Source organism: Danio rerio, chromosome 20 (assembly GCF_052040795.2).
Source record: "Danio rerio strain M-AB ecotype USA chromosome 20, GRCz13ab, whole genome shotgun sequence".
In the NCBI taxonomy this organism is placed as follows: Eukaryota; Metazoa; Chordata; class Actinopteri; order Cypriniformes; family Danionidae; genus Danio; species Danio rerio.
In genome coordinates, this window is record NC_141040.1 from 32,218,400 (window position 1) to 32,238,044 (window position 19,645).

The 19,645-nt window shown below is 35.8% G+C and overlaps 1 protein-coding gene across 7 annotated transcripts in view; it reads right to left on the bottom strand.

Moving 5' to 3' along the window:
• Window positions 1-49: 49 nt before the first annotated feature.
• ino80 (INO80 complex ATPase subunit) overlaps window positions 50-19,645 on the bottom strand; it is an 82,872-nt gene continuing 63,276 nt past the window's right edge. For 2 of the 7 annotated variants that reach the window (XM_087297544.1, XM_087297542.1), the window contains exons 28-36: window positions 17,461-17,555; window positions 17,043-17,115; window positions 15,237-15,395; window positions 14,738-14,840; window positions 14,540-14,628; window positions 11,935-12,093; window positions 9,175-9,334; window positions 3,924-4,142; window positions 52-1,328 (exon numbers count right to left, since the gene is read on the bottom strand). In XM_087297544.1, the coding sequence (XP_087153670.1) occupies window positions 1,126-1,328; window positions 3,924-4,142; window positions 9,175-9,334; window positions 11,935-12,093; window positions 14,540-14,628; window positions 14,738-14,840; window positions 15,237-15,395; window positions 17,043-17,115; window positions 17,461-17,555 (1,260 nt within the window). In that variant the 3' untranslated portion in view covers window positions 52-1,125. Of the gene's footprint in view, window positions 1,329-3,923; window positions 4,143-9,174; window positions 9,353-11,934; window positions 12,097-14,539; window positions 14,629-14,737; window positions 14,841-15,236; window positions 15,396-17,042; window positions 17,116-17,460; window positions 17,556-19,645 lie in introns of all 7 variants that reach the window. The other 5 variants (XM_087297541.1, XM_087297539.1, NM_001045119.1 and 2 more) reach the window with 4 other exon arrangements.

The window sequence follows — 19,645 nt, forward strand, 5'->3', positions numbered from 1 at the left end:
AAATGAACTTTTAGAAAGCAATGTTAGGTGCAACAAAATCACAATTTCGAATCATTGAATTAATGTTTATTTAGGGCTTTTGTCCCCCCAAGTTAGTAAAAGAATCATTTGGGCATTTCTTCAGGTATGTACACTGACCTATAAAAATAGACAAGCAATTGAGGGAAAATGGGAGAACTTTGAAAGGGACGAAACCCTTTAAGTATTTACATACATATAACATCATCACGTTTAAAGACAAAATGAACCCAGAAATGGCCTTCAAAAACCATAACTATATGCAACAAATCATGAACTTTTCATTGTTATTTAAAAATAAAAACCGCTTTGATACAATTTACACCCAGCACAGATCATAAATTACCAAGTCTTAACTTAAGCTATAATACATTTCATATCCAAGTTTTTAAGTCACAAATCTGAGCAGTGACGTGTTTTTTGAGCAGCGCTCACTTCAGACTTTTTTTTTTCTCCATTGCATTTACTACAAAACACATTGATTTCTTTATTCTTCCCAAGAGAATGAATATATATATATATATATATATATATAGTAGTATTTAGGCCAAACTCTTTGAATTTGCAGCAAATAAACATAGAAAGAGAAGGCCATTCGGTATTTGAATTGAACAAACGTCAACAAGTTTGTCCTACAAAAATAACAGATCTTTTCAAATGTGTGTAAAATGTAAAGACTTTGTTCAAGAGGGCGTTCAATAACCAACATCCCTCCTTTGTCACCATCTCATCTCTGCTCATAACAATGATCTGAATGGCCCTGTTGCTCCTTGCATGGTCTTGAAAACTTTATAAAAAAAAAAAGCAGTCACTGGAATAATGAACTCCATCACCATTTCTGCATAAACTTAGCTAAACCTCAGATTCTGAATTATCAAGGGAAAAAATGACTTGTTTTTGCTGTTAAGTAAAGTGTGACCTCGCATTCTGCTCTCCAGTCCATAAAAGAATGCAAAATCATGATGGGCATCAGGTCGGGTTTCACAGTGGCATTAGGGCTTGTGGTTTGATAGCGGCTCAACATCATAAGCAAGAAAATCGTCGACATGGGACTGAAAATATACTGGCCATGCTACAATCAGAACGCAAACAAACATTCCCAGGCTGCTACCGTCCACTGTGGTTGCTGGGGATTTTGCCTCTTTTAGTAGGGTTGTGTTGGCTTTGCGAACTGCCATGTGCTAAAGTCTGTGAGTTGGTGGCCACAGCGCTGCTTTTAGCCTGCGGTGAGGAGGTGCCAGCTGGAACAAAGGTAGGTGTGGTTGAAGACCGTATGAGAGCCGTTGGTAAGGAGCCGCTTGCTGGAATACCTAAAAAAGGGTTGATTAACAATTAACATTGAACTGTTGTTTGTTATGCTGTGTGTAATATCTGATGTTCAAAGTGGTTGGATTGCGGTTCTTTTCACACAACACTGTTTTGGTCATCGTGAATTTGTTCAAATACATGTTGTATTAGTGCCTTGAGGTAACTTTACACCTGTTTCCTAACCCTGTTCCTGAAGGCTCACTAATAGTACATATTTTTAATGTCTCCCTTATCTGACCCATTCATTTCAGGTTTTGAAGTCTGTTCTTGGTTCTGATGAGTTGATTCTTGTGTGTTTGATTAGGAAGAGATTGAAAATCTGTACTGTTGGGCTGCGTCTGAAATCGCCAACTACTCAGTAGGCAGTGCAATTTAATTTACTACTCGACCAATAGAGAAGTACAGTATGAATGCAAGTAGTATGAATGAAACTTAGACATACTGCGTCCGCCATTATGTCACAATCATGTGACCTACCCACATCAGTCTCATTTATTAATTCTCTTGCGGTGCATCATGGGATAGCGTAGCGTCCATCAGATGCGCACATCAGAATCTCGCTGGAAATAGTAGGTCATCTGGTTACTTCTCGCATACTGTATTTCAAATTCTACGAATTTGGACATACTACTCAGCTTGTGTACTCTTTTTAGCGTACTATATAGGTTGTTTTCAAATGACGTCATTGATGACATGCGAAATTCAGATGGAGGGCAAAAGTGATTCTTCTACAGGGGAATCAGAACATCAAAATGTTTCTGTTTTATGTTGTTTAAAATCGTTTAAATCGGCCAAAATAAGAAATGTAGAACAGCTTTTATAGAACTCCAAAGGTTTTTGGCCATGAAGAGGGGAAAGTTCAAGAATCTGGCTGAAAAATGGAAGAAAAGGCGGCATGTAATAAAAATTTTATCAAATCATCCATGTGTACAAACTTTTTTGAATGCAATAATTCGTTTGACAGCTCTAATAAAGATTATATACAAACCTAGCTATGTGTATAAACATGTTCATGTGTTATATAAAAATCACATACAAACACCAACACAAAAATCCAGGAGAATATAAATAACATACTCTGCCATGGAATCTCCATCTTGTTTTGCAATACTCTGTTTTTACTGGTGTTTCGGCAGAATAAACATCTGTAATGTGAACATTGAGATGCGCAGCAGCAGTAAAAGTTTGCTGATGGTAAGTTTATCCACAAAAAAAAAAAAAAAAGAAATGCAACCCCTGCCACAAAAATAGACAATTATTATTTTGGAGCACTTTTCCCCCTTACAACAATGAATAAATAAATAATAGAGTATGCGTCCACGGTTTTGTATGCTTTCATCTGTTATTTTGTGATGTCTGGAAGATATCCGCATGGGGAAAAAAATAGAGTAATTTAAAATAAACATGATTTTTAACCACACAGTAAAGTGTATAATGTGTACAACTCTCTGTTAATGAATGCTACAGAATACTGTCGCAGAGTAAACTGGAATAAATACTGTAACGTTAAAAACTGAATGTAGAAAACTGAAGCCTGTTGAATAATTTGTTTATTACTACAGTTTTGTTGTATCACAGTAACAATAAAATTACTACAACAGTTTAATTCAAGTAATTATCTATAGTATGCTTCCAAACACTATATTTACTATAGTACTTTTCATGTAATATAGTTATGCAGTATGTACCACATAGATGATTTCGCACATCACCAGAACCACGTGACTGAAAACAACCTATAGTATGGAAGCAAGCGATTTCGGAGGCAGACTTGGTGTGTCTTCGGAAACAGGACTAAAATACACTAAAGTCTCATGTACAATATGCATGCACCACTAGTCATATAAGAAACTGAATGGAATTCCTCTAAAATAAAAATGGCGCAAGACGCTTGAACCATGTTGTTGAAGTGCTAATTTGCAGCAAAAGTAATAAATAAACACAAAAATATGGAGATGGATGACACAATTCCACCTTAAATTGCTCTCTGATCTCAGCCTCGGATACCTATGGATAATTGGCAGAACATCTGATGGACAAAATCCACAAAACTGAAAACACTGAGAGTCATGGACACATTGATTGAATCTGACAGGACCTCTGAGAGTTGCTTGTGTTGAGTTCTTTAATGGATTGTCTGGTAACAGCCAACTCATGAATTAAGGATTTTTGTGGTTGGCTTTGAATGGTTTATGAATTTCACAGCAAAGTCTCCTGATGACTGAATGTTCTTGAACGAATAACTTACTGGTTGGACACTGGTGCAGGAGCATGTAGGGACATTGGCTTTACATTTTTATGTAGACCAGAAAGAACCGATTTGTCACCTTACATGTCAGTCATTAGGGCTCTTGAGCGGTTCTTGGACAATGAAACTATAATGGAGTCCAGACTTTTTGCTGCCAGTCAAAGGTCTCTCTGTGCAACATTTCTCTCTCACTGGCTTGTTGGTTGCTGCTTATGTTAGAAACACATTTCACAGCTTGCTAAATATTTCTTTAGGTATCCATATCATGTTGTTTCGTCACTCACATAAACAAGCCTCAGATTTCTAGCCTAACATTGTGTTGTGTAAACCTGGGCGTTGAAACTGTTACCTTTAGACACACTGTAGCCGTATGCGGCATACGCAGCTGCAGAAGCGGCTGCTGCTCCTGCCATCGCTCCCGCCATAGCTGCAGCACTGCCCGCGGTCGACTTCCTTCCTCTTCCCTTCCTCACAGATGATTTTCCAGCACCTCCAGAGCCTTTAGGTCGTCCTCGACTCCGGTTAGACCTTCCCCTGCCTGGACTGGATATATCTTGAGAAGAGACACCTGAGAGAACATCAAGTGCAGTGAAATGTTAGCTTTAGCTTCTTAGCAAATATCGAGATAAAAAAAAAGATGTTTTTGACAAAAATGACTGGCCAGAAAAACAATTACTTTAATATGTTGTTTTATATCATTCGATATTGATAATTATTGAATAATTTTTAACAAATCAGTTAAAAATATTAGGATTTTTTATTTAACTACTTTATTTTAATTTACCAACATTACAAAGGCAAATAGTTTTAATAGGCAAAAACCAAAATATTTAAACAAAATATCTGAACTCTTTATAATAAAGTAAACAGAAGTGTTAAAGAGACTCTTAAACTTGATAAATAAAATGTTACAAAGTGTGTGCAATTGTAAAGGTAGATCAACATCTGTATCATGTCAATAATAATGATACAGTAAACCTCTGTAAACAAAACAAATGATGATAATCAAATCTGAGCTTTCAAGTAAAAGAGCAATTATTATTATTATTCAAATTCATACTGAACATTACAAATTGTGAAGTGAAATGACTACATTACCCCCCTACGGTAAAATATTTCAGATAGGGTATAGTGCACAAGAAAAGAAACCAAAAAGCCACTCTGGCAACATCCTTTTTCATTTACAAATCTCTTCACTCCGGCTATACGGCTCTCGTTTTCGCATGTGCTATGCGACAATGATGCAACCAAAACTTGTGAAAAGCTTAAGCGTGTGATTTCCTTCAACATTTTTTATGGCGTCTCTCACAACTAGGTGACCATCAATTGTTGAAAAAAAAGACAAATAGACAAACCATTGCTACAGCTCTGATGCAAGTTTATGGAAAAAAGTAAAAAACAAAAAAGTTTGCAGATGCGCTGTTTTTGCCTGAACTGATTAGCCTACTATTTATTCATTCATTCATTTTCTTGTCAGCTTAGTCCCTTTATTAATCCGGGGTCGCCACAGCAGATTGACCGCCAACTTATCCAGCACTTTTATATGCAGCGGATGCCCTTCCAGCCGCAACTCATATCTGGGAAACATCCACACACACTCATACCGCATGTCTTTGGACTGTGGGGGAAACCGGAGCACCCGGAGGAAACCCACATGAACGCAGGGAGAACATGCAAACTCCACACAGAAACGCCAACTGAGCCGAGGCTCGAACCAGCGACCTTCTTGCTGTGAGGCGACAGCACTACATACAGTGCCACTACGTCACCCTAGCCTACTGTTATTACTGAAATGTGTAAATTCCATACAAAGTGTGAAGAAGATTGGCTAGTTTTATGTACATGAATCGCGGTGCATTTGCAGCATACGGAAAAGTTCAGATGTTTATTAACTATTTGTACCAGAAGAATTTGCTTGCGTCACGTGAGCGCCACTTGCACAAACTTACACCCTAAGCTTATTGGCATTCTTTCTAAGGCGCGCTTAGCAGCCACATTTTAATAAAACTATAGCCTTCATAAAAAGCTTCAAAAAAAAAATTTTTTTATGGATATTGACAATGGTGTTCGGTCAATAAATATCGATGCCAATTTTATCGCCAAGCCCTAATTTAAATGCATCTAAAAAAAATTGGTTTGTTATTTTGACCAATTATCATTTTGTGTTTTGCTTAAATATATATTGTTACTGGGTTCATTAACATGGTCAAGAAAACAAAACAAATCTGTCCTTTTAAACCCTAATAATAATAATAATTTCAGTTTTACTTTTTTTTTTTTTTTTTTAATGAATTCAGCATTGGTGAGACTTTTTTTCCCCAAAAACAAAACCTCTTGCTCCACCTAAAACTTTTAAATGCTAGTCTACACTTAAAATATAATTCCACAGATCTAACCAACTCTTTATCGGATTAAGTGGCAGCCCAACAGCATTAACATGTTTCTTCTGAATTGTCAGAGTTTGTCATCTTCCACTAATCCTCATTTTATTATGAGGTTGTATGTCTGAGCCACTGCGGCCTAGACTCACGCAAACCCTGTCTCCTTCATAGCCACAGTTCTCCTCTCGTTTCACCGGCAAGCTCAATCCCACAAACCTCTGTGCTCTCAGCTTTACAACCTAGACTGCAACATTGCTTATTAGCACTGTGCTCATCACTCAACAGGAAGGCAGCCAGGTCTGTGCTAAATGTGACCCTGTTCAACTATATTCAGGCATTTGAATAGTAAAGCAACAAACTCAAATGAGAATGAGTGAGACTAGAGAAGTGAATAGATGTAAAAGATTAAACTGAAAAAGAAAAACGGCTTGTTAAAAGTGGAATAATTTGTTGTTAGTAGTGTAGGAATATAAATGATCATGTGCAATTTTTTATATGGCAAAACGTCTTTTTCACCAAGAAGGTTCAAGAAAGACACAAAATAAACTTTGCTCTGTCTCTTGCTTCTGCTCTGCTCCTCTAGTGCTCTGGAGTCTATCTTCTCTGGCTCTACTGCTATCAGGCTCTTTTTTGGGCCTAGTCACGGGCCTACTTGTATTTCTCTACAATTAATATCAAACGTTTTTATAATTTCATGTTTTATCGTTTTATACAGTTATTTGTAACTAATTCGGTTGTACCATAGAGAATTATTGTCATCAAAACATTTTGTTTTCGAGTATTTGTGAATTACTTGTGATTAACCATCAACACTTAATTGCTCCATATTGCAATACAATACAATAACATGATAGCAACGCTCTTCCACATTTTTAGCTATTAATGCAGCTCTTATTTCCGTTTTTGGTATAAAATTGCAGAAGGATGGTTTGACTAGAAAGGTACAGTTTTTCACCATCAAACTGATAACTTTTTAGTCATTCTAGAAGAACTACAGTTCAAACTGCTTTAGTTAAAATTCCATCCTTACAGTAGCTATATATAACCTTAAACAGACAACAAGGCAGGACTTGGAGTTGACAGTTTTCAGATTGCGAGCAGGACAGCTGACTAACTCTTTCAATACAAGTAGTGAATAAAAAAGAATTGAATGTGCAAATAAAAAAAGAAAAGAAAAAAATTAAGACACACACACACACACACGCACACGCACACACACACACACACACACACACACACACACGGTCAAAAGTTTTGGGTCAGTTGGATTTTTATATGTTTTAAAATATGCTTCTCCTGCTCACCAAGGCTGCATTTACTTAATCAAAATACAGTACAAATCTAAAATTGTGAATGTTACTGCACTATAAAATAGCCGTTCAAGTTTATAATTTAATTTAATCATTTATTCCAGTGATTTTAAAGATGAATTTTCAGCTTCATTACTCCTGTCTTCAGAGTCACATGATCCTTCAAAAATCACTCTAATATTAATAATTATTATTAATGGTAAAAGCAATAATGACTGGAGTAATAATTTCATTTGAAACGACATACAATAAAAAACAGCAATGTAAAATTGTTATAAATATTTAACAATTTTTTTACATTTGATAAATGCCACCTTCATTCATTCATTTTCTTGTCGGCTTATTTTCTTTATTAATCCGGGGTCGCCACAGCGGAATGAACCCACGTGAACGCAGGGAGAACATGCAAACTCCACACAGAAACGCCAACTGAGCCGAGGATCGAACCAGCGACCTTCTTGCTGTGAGGCAACAGCTTCTTTATAACAAGCAAAAAAGTACAAGCAATTTTATTTATTTATTTATTTTTTTTTTAATGAAGGTTTTTTATTTAATCCCCCAAAATTCACATTATAATACATAAATGGAAACCCATTTATTCTGGGACCTGAAAGAAAAAAAAACTCAAGCAAAAATCCTATTTCTGGAAAGAGATTGACAAATCCAAATAAACTTCTACCTGGGGAGTTTGTGGGCTGGAGCAGAGCTTGTTTTTAAGGAAATGGAACGACATTTTTTGGGAGTGAAACAGATTGTAGGTACACCTGTTCAACTGTTTGTTAATGTAAATTTCTTTTAATGTAAATATTTAATCAGTCAATCATTTGACAGAAATCTAATGCATTTAATCTTGAAGACATATAGTCAAAAAAATATGAAAAAAAAGAAAAGAAATTGTAAGTATATATAGACTTTCTTTTATATAGAATTTCTTTTTTTTATTTATTGATTTTTTTTATATATTACATATATTAATATTATATATATTAATAAACATAGATCAATTATCATTTTCTATAAATAATGCTCTCATTGACTACATTTACATGAACATCAGTAATCAAATGATTTGCTTTAATCTGAATAAAGACAGTTTTAGATGTTCTAGCACATAATTCTCTTAATGTCATTGCGTCAACACTATCCACATTTTCTCTGGAGTTTCATGTAATTTCGGGTGTTTAATTTTTAAGTTGTCGACTTTAACTAGTTAGTTTGGCACTTTCATTTTCATTCAGGAACATTTCATGCATGCCCCCTGTAACAAGCGAGATATTGGATGCAAGTATGAACTGCTGGAAGAGTGTAGTTCTAATAGAATTTGATACCGTATGCCGTATTGGGAAAAAACACTCTGAATTTTGCAATGTGTGTGTCTGTTGTCCTTTTATGCCTGGGTAGGTGCAGAGAATAGTGTCAAATAGCTGTGTGTGTATAGATGATATGCAAAATGCGGTAAAAATCCTACATGACGGTAATAGCTTGATGCAGTGTTTACATGTCTGTACTGCACTTCAATAATGGGACTAATATCGGCATACTCCACATGTCTTAATTGCATTTCTGTTTAGTTCGATTATGACCATAATTGGATTAAATTAAGCAAAAATTGCTGTTTACATGATTAACTCTTAATCAGAGTATTGCCTTAATTGTATTAAAATCAGGATTATTGGTGTCCATGTAAACGTACACAATGACAATAATTTACCGTGAGGTTTTGAAAACACATTATTAGTAGTTTGTAAAAAAAGATATAAAAACAAATGACCATTTGACTCAAAACAAGTACAATAGACAAACAAATCATTAATAAAAAGAAGCATTAATAATTTTCAAGTGATCTATTTTTTCAGAGCAATATAAAAAATTTTTCAAATGTTATTACAAAAATGACGAGGGTACCCACCATTCATGGTATCTGAGACAGAGCCGGCGATGGAGGCGGGAGAGTTGGTGGCACGGGACTGTTGAGCAGAAGATACAGGTTCATCCACAATTACCAGCATGTCGCTGCTGCTCTCGTCTGCAGGAATGGAGCTGGGCTGAAGCTCGCTGCTCAATGAGATCTGCAGAGACACATAGTTCTGGGGGTGAGACGGGGACAGAGGGACAGCACCACAGAGGAGAGACAGCAGGACCACAAGATGGATGAGGAGGAGGAAGAGCACCGTCAGATCACTGGTGAACCAGAGGAAGTGCGTTGAAAATGGCATAACAGCTCGCTCAGCATTTATTTGCTACCGTGTTTCAATTTACAGGTTGCACTTTTGGGGAACTTCGGTTCCTAAGAACTAACATGAAATGTCTTGTATAAAAAGGCAGCACTATAAATAATTCATGACCATTGTGAAAAAAAGAGTGAGAGGCAACTTTGACACACTGTATTAGACACAAGGGAAGAACGCTGGTATGGACCGTATAAATATGAAATCAAATATTTAGATGTATGGTGTGTTTTGCAAAACTCACTAATTATGATGGATTTTGTTGGGTTTTTCAGAAAAGACCTTTAACAAGGATATTAACTTACACCACAAATGTTTTAGCTCAATTGGTATTTTAATGAACGCCACCTTTGTTAACAATTAATCTTGACTATGTACCATTTTAACTTTATTTTGGCTTTGCTTTAAGTTATAGTGAGATCATTGCATTGTGAAATCAGTATTATGTGTGGTGGATCACCATGACATAAGTGTATTGTTTAATGACGCATCAAAATTTCGCCAATCAAAATAATTAGCAGACACAATGTCACAAGCATTGAAGCATTTCTTTTACAAATAGTCACATTAACAAAGAAATGCCAAGACCTTTAATACAATCTGTGAAATTATCGTGTAACTTAAAGAAATCATGACAAGAATTACTTCTGTATAATAAAATGTACTTCTCAAATATGACTTAATACATTATGTTAATAATATTATATACAGTTGTATATTAATATATATATATATATATATATATATATATATATATATATATATATATATATATATATATATATATATATTAATATACAGTTGAAGTCAGAAATATTAGAGCCCCTTTGATTTATTTTTTTATTTTTTAAATATTTTCCCAAATGATGTTTAACAGTGCAAGGAAATTTTCACAGTATGTCTGATAATCTTTTTTCTTCTGGAGAAAGTTATATTTCGGCAAGAATAAAAGCAATTTTTATGCTTTTAAAAAACATTTTAAGGTCAAAATTATTAGTCCCTTTAAGCTATTTTATTTATTAATTTTTTTGATAGTCTACAGAACAAATCATCGTTATACAATTTAAATACAACAAACTTGACTAATTATCCTAACCTAATTAACTTAGTGAAGTCTTTAAATGTCACTTTTAAGCTGTGAAAAGAAGTGTCTTGAAAAATATCTAGTCAAATATTAGTTACTGTCATCATGGCAAAGATAAAAATAAATCAGTTATTAGAAATGCGTTATTAAAACTATTATGTTTAAAAATGTATTAAAAAAATCTGCTCTCTGTTAAGAGAAATTGGGGAAAAGAATAAACAGTGGGGCTAATAATTCAGGGAAGTTAATAATTCTGACCTTAACTGTACATAATTTGTACAGTATATGAGCTGCTGAACACACTTTTTTGGATTTAAAACAGGTTTGTGAATATATAATTTAATTGACTTTTGATATAGTTTTTCATTATACGTTAGGCTTTGCGCTTTATTTTAATCAGTCCTGAAAATAAAGTGACATTAATATCACAAACATATTTGTAGTCAAGCTTGTTTTTTGTTCCTTCACAATATTTTCAATTTTGTAAAATTCAACACATAAATTGAAGAAAGACTTGCTTTCTTTTGTTTTGCTGAAATTAAGCTGTAATTTTAATTAGTCACCTTTTGACATAAGATGGATGAACTGTGAGACGAATAATGCCACCTAATTTATCCCACTTTTTAAAAACACTACTGAATTTATCTTGTTTAGTTTAATGGACAATACTCCAATAATCCACACAAAGCATCATGGCACAGTATGGAACCAAATGAATGCCAAGAGTATTTGAAATAAAAAGCTTGAATAGCACAAACTGAACACATTTAACAATGATGCTAAAGACCACAGATGCCATTGGATCACCTCTTGAGAAAATTATATGCTACTTTTGTACCTTTATTAGCTTCTTTTCCACACATTTACTGGTTTAAAATCTTAAATTGGTCCATCTTGACCTGTTTGGTAAAACAGCAGCTGGAATTTGTTTATCGGTACACTATTGTTTTCCCTGCAGTTCCTGGATATAATGTTGAATGTTAACAGCCGAATTTGTACCAATGAACTTGCCTTTTAAATAATTTACATATATATATTTTTTTTAACAGAACTGAATATTTTGAAAGTGAATTCCGAAAGGTGAACAAAGTATTTGATTTAAGCATGTAAATATGTGTGAAATATTTTAGTTGAAATATCAGTGCTATTCAACAACTGTTTTATCTCAAATACATTTGGTATTCGTTTTGTTCCATAGGACGGTTCTCACATGCTTGTTTTGTGAACTCATTAACAAGACAAAGTCCAGCACTGTCCATAATTCACCCTGACAGCATGTCATCTGTAATTTGGTAAGTATTATGAGGACCACGTAGTTAGTCCAGGAAGTGTTTTTGGATCTAGTTTTGGTGTTTACCTCACTGAAAGGACTAGGTATGGCAGAGTCCATGTCCACACTGATAAAGGAGTCTTCTCCATCTGCCGAAAGGTTAGAGTTGTCTGCAGACGGGACATAAGGGATGACCATATTCACACCTTCCTTCTTCCTCTTCGACTCTGGGTCGTCCTCCTTCCTCTTCTTCAAAAAGAGCAAGATGCAAGGACACATCAAGGACAATGCAAGGAGAGTGTTCATTGCAACATATTTTGCCAAGTTCTATACTGTACTCCAAAGAAAAATCTTTGCATTTATAACAAAAATAGTTTGTGGCAAAGAATATACAGCAGCGTTTTATTTATACACTTTTTTCAGGCATGTGATCAGCCAAGGACAAAAAAAAAGAGAGAGAAAGTAGGCGACAGACTTATAAACAGAGTAAATCAACCTTTTTTATAGTTTCAAGCCATTAAATCATGGAATGGCTGTAAATCTGTCAAAGATAATTTCAGGATTTCAGCGATATATGCTACAGTCATATTTACTGGTGTTACCAATAGCATGTTTAACCACTGTACAAACCACATAATTGCAGTTTCCACCGGGGGGTTTCAGGGGGATCACTGACGAACCATTTTTATAGTTTCAAGCCATTAAATCATGCAATGGCCCTAAACTCTCAAAGATTGTTTCGGAATATCAGTCATATATGCTGGTGTTACTGGTAACACTTTTAACCACCATACAAACCACATAATTGTCATTTCTGATGGGAGGATGGTCATCACTGATAAATATCTGATCTTGTATAATGTGCACTCAGTTAGACTACCACAGCTCCGTGTACACTACCTGACAAAAGTCTTGTTGTCGATTCAAGCTGTAAGAGTAACAAATATTATCTTGACTTCTCGTTGATCATTTGTAAAAGTGGCAGAAAGTAAATTTTTCAGATGAATCATCTGTTGAACTGCATCACCAGTCATCACAAATGCTGCAGAAGACCTATTGGAACCTGCATGGACCCAAGAATCTCAGAAATCAGTCAAGTTTGTTGAAGGAAAAATCATGATTTGGGGTTAGATTTAGTATGGGGCGTGCGAGAGATCTGCAGAGTGGATGGCAACATCAACAGCTTGGCATATGAGCTGCCCATTACATTAAAAACCACAGGGGAGGGCAAATTCTTCAGCAGGATAGCACTCCTTCTCATACTTCAGCTTCACATCAAAGTTCCCTAAAGCAAAAAAGGTCAAGGTTGCCCAGGATTGGCCAGCCCAGTCACCAGAGGTAAACATTATTGAGCATGTTTGGGGTAAGATGAAGAAGGAGACATTGAAGATGAATACAAAGAATCTTGATGAACTTCAGGAGTCCTGCAAGACCGCTTTCTTGCCATTTCAGATGACTTTATTAAGTTATTTGAGACATTGCAGAGATGTATGGATCCAAGCTCATGGGAGTCATACACAATATGATTTCCACCGCACCATGACTTTATATTCTATACTGTACATTATTTCTGTTAAGTGACAAGATTTGTCTAAGCAAAGTCAAACCTTACTGTCCTAATTAAATAAATTAAAAAATCAAGACACAATCATATTTTATTATGGTAAAATAAGCGTAATCTAGAGTGCTTTGCCTATCATATCATTTGTTGGTCTTAAAACTTGGATATGCGACAAGACTTTGTCAGGTAGTGTACAAGAAGAATGGGTGATTGTGGATTTAAAAGTTCAAGTAAAAAGTGATTACATTTATTTGTAAACTTTAGTTTAGATTAGCTAACATTAACTAATAATAAACAATACTTCTATAACTTTCAATAACATTAATCTAATTCCAACATTTACTATAATAAACTGTAAAACCAAAACGTTTTAACTGTAAAGTCACTGTGAACATGAACAAAATTACATGAATATAACTATCATAAATAAATGCCCTAAAAATATTGTTAGTCGTGTTGTCTAATGCATTTACTAATATTAATGTAATGTACATGTTTAAAGACGTTTAACAACTAAAAAACATTGATTTATAGAAAACTGCTATATTCTTTATACAGTTGAAGTCAGAATTATTAGAATTATTAATATTTTAATATATTTTTCAAATATTAAAATATTAATTTTTTTCCAAATATTTAACAGAGCAAAGAAATTTTCACAGTATGTCTGAAAATTATTTCTTATTTCTTCTGGGGAAAAGCAGTTCTTAATTTATTAAACACCATTTTAAGGTCAAAATTATTAGCCCCTTTAAGCTATTTTATTTTTGTCTACAGAGCAAATTATCATTGTACATTAACTTGCCCAATTACCTTATCATGCCTAGTTAACCTAGTCAAGCCTTTAAATGTCACTTTAAGCGGTATAGAAGTGTCTTGAAAAATATCTAGTCAAATATTATTTACTATTTACTTTAATCATTATGGCAAAGATTAAAAATAAATCAGTTATTAGAAACGAGTTATTAAAAACATTATGTTTAGAAATGTGTTGAAAAATATTTATCTTTGTTAAACAGAAATTGGGGAAAAAATAAACAGGATGGCTAATAATTCTGACTTTAACTGTATATTCCTATATTCTTCTGAACACAAAGTAGATTTACAGTACATCCCTATAAGAGTTCTTACCCTTTCTGCATATTTCTCTCTTTTCCTCTTCCTCTCTTTCACCTTACTGCTTTCCTCCAGCTGCCTTTTCTCTTCTTGCCGCAAACGCACTGCCCACAAACACAAGTGCACCATTCAATCAGACTCAAACAATTCACTCATTACCCAAATCCAGATCTAATACATTCTTTTACAACCATAAACCAAGCGGTAACTCACATTTCTTCTCAAGCTCCTCATCATCCAGCAGCAAGCTGACCACCTCTTTGGGCTTCAAGGTATCGGGTTTGAAATTTCCTCCTGATATCACCATCCTCTGAATCTAAAGTGCAGATCCCGCAGCAGAGAGTGATTATTGAGACAGAGAAAAAATAAATCAAATCACTTCTAGCCGAAAGAGGAGAAGACTCAACTCTTGGAAACATATACGGACTATAACCATGTGTTGATATAGACAGCCTGAATGTTTACAGCATATATGCAATTACAGTATAATAAGTTGTAATTGCATGGACTAAATATTCCTTTAACCCCTTGTCACCGCAAACTTCTTAGGTTTGACATTTAGATAAACATAGCTCTTGTAACTTAAACGGGGTGTTGTAAGCTATCAGGAGACAAGGGATAATTAGCGCACATCAATCGAAAAGGTGTTACATTACATTCTGTGTAACATTTTGGCCCAGTCAAGGTACTAGACTAGGCAGTGTGCACTAACCTCACTCTTTTCTTTGGCTCTCTGTAGGATGCGTTCCTCAATGGTTCCTTTGCAAATGAGCCGATAGACTGTGACCTGCTTGGTTTGTCCGAGTCTGTGAGCTCGATCCATGGCCTGCTGGTCAACAGTAGGATTCCAGTCGCTGTCATAGAAGATCACCTTGAGAGAGATGAAACGGCTACATTAGAACTATTTCAGGACTTCCTCGATGAACACATCATTATAAATGGCTATTCATTTGTTGTTCTTGCACATATATATAAAAAATGGTTTCCTCACAGGTGATTCCACAGACCATCTGATGCATATTAATTACAAAAGTGTAAAGCACTTTCTGGATCTGGTAAGCTCTATTCTGATAGTCTAAATCAAAGTTTTTTTATATCGTAAGCTAGAAGATCAAGGTACTGGACTGACACTGTTAAGAATAACATAATCTGTGAATTTGATAATTATTGGCCTGGTTAGTAACATTACATAAGTATTATGTTTTATATATATTAGTTAACCTAATTAGCCTAGTTAAGCCTTTAAATGTCACTTTAAGCTGTATAGAAGTGTATTAAAAATTTCTAGTAAAATATTATGTACTGTCATCATGGCAAAGATAAAATAAATCAGTTATTAGAAATGAGTTATTAAAACTATTATGTTTAGAAATGTGTTGAAAAAAATCTCTCTGTTAAACAGAAAATGGGGCTAAATAAACATGGGGGCTAATAATTCTGACTTCAACTGGTGAATTGGTCAAAACAAAATCAGCTGTAGTGCTTGAGCATGAATGTGAGAGTGTATGGGTGTTTCCTAGAACTGGGTTGCAGCTGAAAGTGCATTCGCTGCTTAAAACATATGCTGGAATAGATGGTGGTTCATTGCGCTGTGGCGACTCCTGTTAAATAAGAGACTAAGCTGAAGGAAAATGAATGAATGAATATAAATATAGACATTTTGCTTGTTTAATATCATCTCTACTTCGTCAAAAAGGCATTAAACTCTTAAGTTTTGGCCCTAGTCATGGGTAACACACGTTTGAAATTTGTTTGCACTTTTAAAATGAATGGAATCGAAATTTAATCCAGCTAATATGTTTGGTCCGGCGCCCAAACTAGATGTTACTGAAAACTCATTTACTGAGAAAGCAACCTCAAACTTGGAAAACAGATGTTGATTTATGGCTTTTTATTTGGTTTTTGTTTTCAGTTTAAGAACATGTTTTGGAAAACATTTTATATCCAATTTGAAAAAAAAAGTTCTGTTTTTTATTTTCAGTATATTCACTACTTGTTATAATGAATGACATCTAATGGGTATCCACAGTAAATCATAGTAAAAATGTGCATGAGTCATTATTTCTGCTCAGAAAACAATTAACAGGAAACATTTAAACGTACAGGAGAAAAACTTTTAAAGCTGCACTACACTTATTGTTCTGAGACTTGAAAATGTATTTTCCAAATTTTATGTTCAGATATATATATAAATATATTTTTTTTACTTCATATGTTAACCGTAATTCTGAATCAACACAAAAGATTCTATGTTTTTCATTTAATGGCTCACAGACACTGCTGCACTATAATTCATTGTTGTTTTCGTCCTGCCTTTTTGTTACTTCAAATAAACCCGAACCAGTATACTGTGTTGCTTTTCATGCTGATCATTTGGCTTTAAAGAATTCACACTAAGGTCAATGAGTTCAGCAGCTATGATGACATGAGTGCTAAATGTCTTCAATTTTAGACTCTGTTCTCATGGCCTCAGGTTTGGGTGGAGAGAGGCGATCTGCTGATGGGCTTCAGGCCTCACCGTGTCTGCAGCTGTCAGGTTGATCCCCAGGCCTCCGGCTCGGGTACTGAGGAGGAAGACGAAGATATCCGTCCTGCGAGGGAGGGGACACCAGAACAGTGAGAGAAAGCAAATAAAGCGACGGCAGATCGTGCTCTTCAAGAGGCCTGTCCAACCACCCAGAATTTACAACAAGAGACGTTTAAATACACAGCACACTCCCCTCCGAAATAAAAACCAGAGCTGAGCTAATGCAAACCAGACCCCTGTGAGGAAGGGGAGAGCAAAAGCCCCTGACAGCACCACCAGGGAGGAGGAATTTACACTTGGTGACATTTTGGAAAAACAAGCTCCAATTAGGTTTAAAAAGAGCTGGGCGTTTACAGGCGCGCATGTCTCCCTTTTCAGTCCGGGGGATGAAAACTAGCTGAAAACTCACCGGCTCTGGAAGTCAGCCACCATGTCCCGCCGCTCCGAAATCTTGGACGAGCCATCCAGTCTCATGTATGTGTGCTTGCGGTACACCATGTACTCCTGCGGGACAGTAAATTAACACAAAGCTATAATTTAATTTCAGAAAATATCATAAAAAATTAAAATAAAAAACTATAAAACAAACTTATAGAGACTGAATTAAATAGATTAAGGTAATACACTGAAATACTAATCTTTTAAAAAACTGGCATCTTAGACCATCAAGCAAACAGCAACAGAGGAAAAAAGCAGTTAACATTTAACAAAAACAAGTGAAAACTGTTCAGTGTAATGGTGTCTGGTCACTGTTCATTTAGAGAGGAAAGAAAGAGGAGAAAATAAAAGCATCTTTGTGATTAAATGCACAATATTTAATTGTAAAGCACAATAATTAACATATTCACAAAATAAACACATCGATTTATGATGCTGTGACTGAGTGTGGAATCATGGAAGTTATCATCTTCTTTACATCCTCTGCAGAATTCATGCTGCACAATAGAGAGCATTCTGACAAACTGTGTCACAGTCTGGTATGGAAGCTGCTCTGTTGCTGAGCGTAAGGCACTGCAGCGGGTGGTGAAAACTGCCCAACGCATCACAGGGACCACACTGCCAGCCATAGAGGACATCCAGAAGAAACACTGTTTGCGCCGAGCACGCAGTATTCTGAAGGACACCTTTCACCCTGCTCACAGACAGTTTTCTCTCCTGCCCTCCGGCAGGCGCTTCAGGCTCCCCAGGACAAAAACCAGCAGACTGAGGAACAGCTTTTTCCCCAGAGCTGTCTCCCTCCTGAACTCTGCCCCACACGGACTCTTTTGCCCCCCCAATACACCCCCCACTCTCCTCTAACTTAAACTCCTCGCAATAACTGCACTGTTTAACATTTGCACATTTATAATTTGCACATTCACTGCACCACATTGAGCTGTTTACTTATTGAATTGTACGTACCCACTGCATATGGGCATTTGTAATTATGTACACACCCACTATACATATACACTTGTAATCATGCTTATTTATCTGCATACTACTGATTATTAATAGCAACCTGTACATATATTCATATATTGTTACATATACACTTGTAATCATGTTTATCTATCTGCACACTACTGATTATTAATAGCAACCTGCACATATATTCATATATTGTAAATCTGTTCATAGCTTATCCAACCTGTATATAATGTTCATAGTACATCCATCTGTAAATATCACCATAGTTTTCTATAACTGCACTTTATAACTTATTCCTGTATCCTGCACTTGCTGCTATTGCACTGCTGGTTAGACCTAAACTGCATTTCGTTGCATTGTACTTGTACATGTGTAATGACAATAAAGTTGAATCTAATCTAATCTAATCTAATCTTAATGAATGAGCCAAAGTGTTCTAGACTTTAGGCTTACTCACACTAGGTTATCTGAACTGTGCCCAGGCGCATTTCCCAGTTTTTTTGAATAGTGTGAATGCTCCGAATTGGGCTCAGGTCCAGTTTAGTTGCAAGAGGTGTGCCAGAGTGCGGTTCGGTTGGTCTCAGGTGTGGTATGCCTATAGTGTGAAGGCAAAGTGCACCTGAGCCCGAAACTAAAGGCGCGACTTCACTTTTAAGAGACTGTTTCAAGATGCAAACCCCTCGCTGCACCTTCAGCAAACCTCCAAATAAATGCAGCACGAGGGCTTTTATGATAATTTATGAGCGTCAAAAGTTGTGGATATGTTCAGCAAAATATTTGATTATTTGTCACTGCATCCCAAACGACAAAAACAATATAACTAAAGCAATGTCCACAGTGCTGAGTCAGAGCGCTTCACTTCCTGTAAAACAGAGCAGTCGCATCATCGATGACATAAGCTTGCTCGGGCTTAGAATGTAAAGATGCAATGTGAGTGCAGGCCGTCAGAGGAGAGGGGAGGGGGGACAACCGCGCTTTGGCACGGTTCAAGGCAACCGTGCCTAGTGAGAGTACGCCCTTATTATTATGATAATATAAAGTGGAGTTTGGCAAAACAAGATCACTGAAGCAATTGCTGATGAGAGATGAACGTGACGGAGTACCAAAGCAGTAGAGATTTTATCATGTCACAGTCCACCTTGTGATCTTCTGGTCATGATCGTGTGAACAAGCAGCAGCACTGT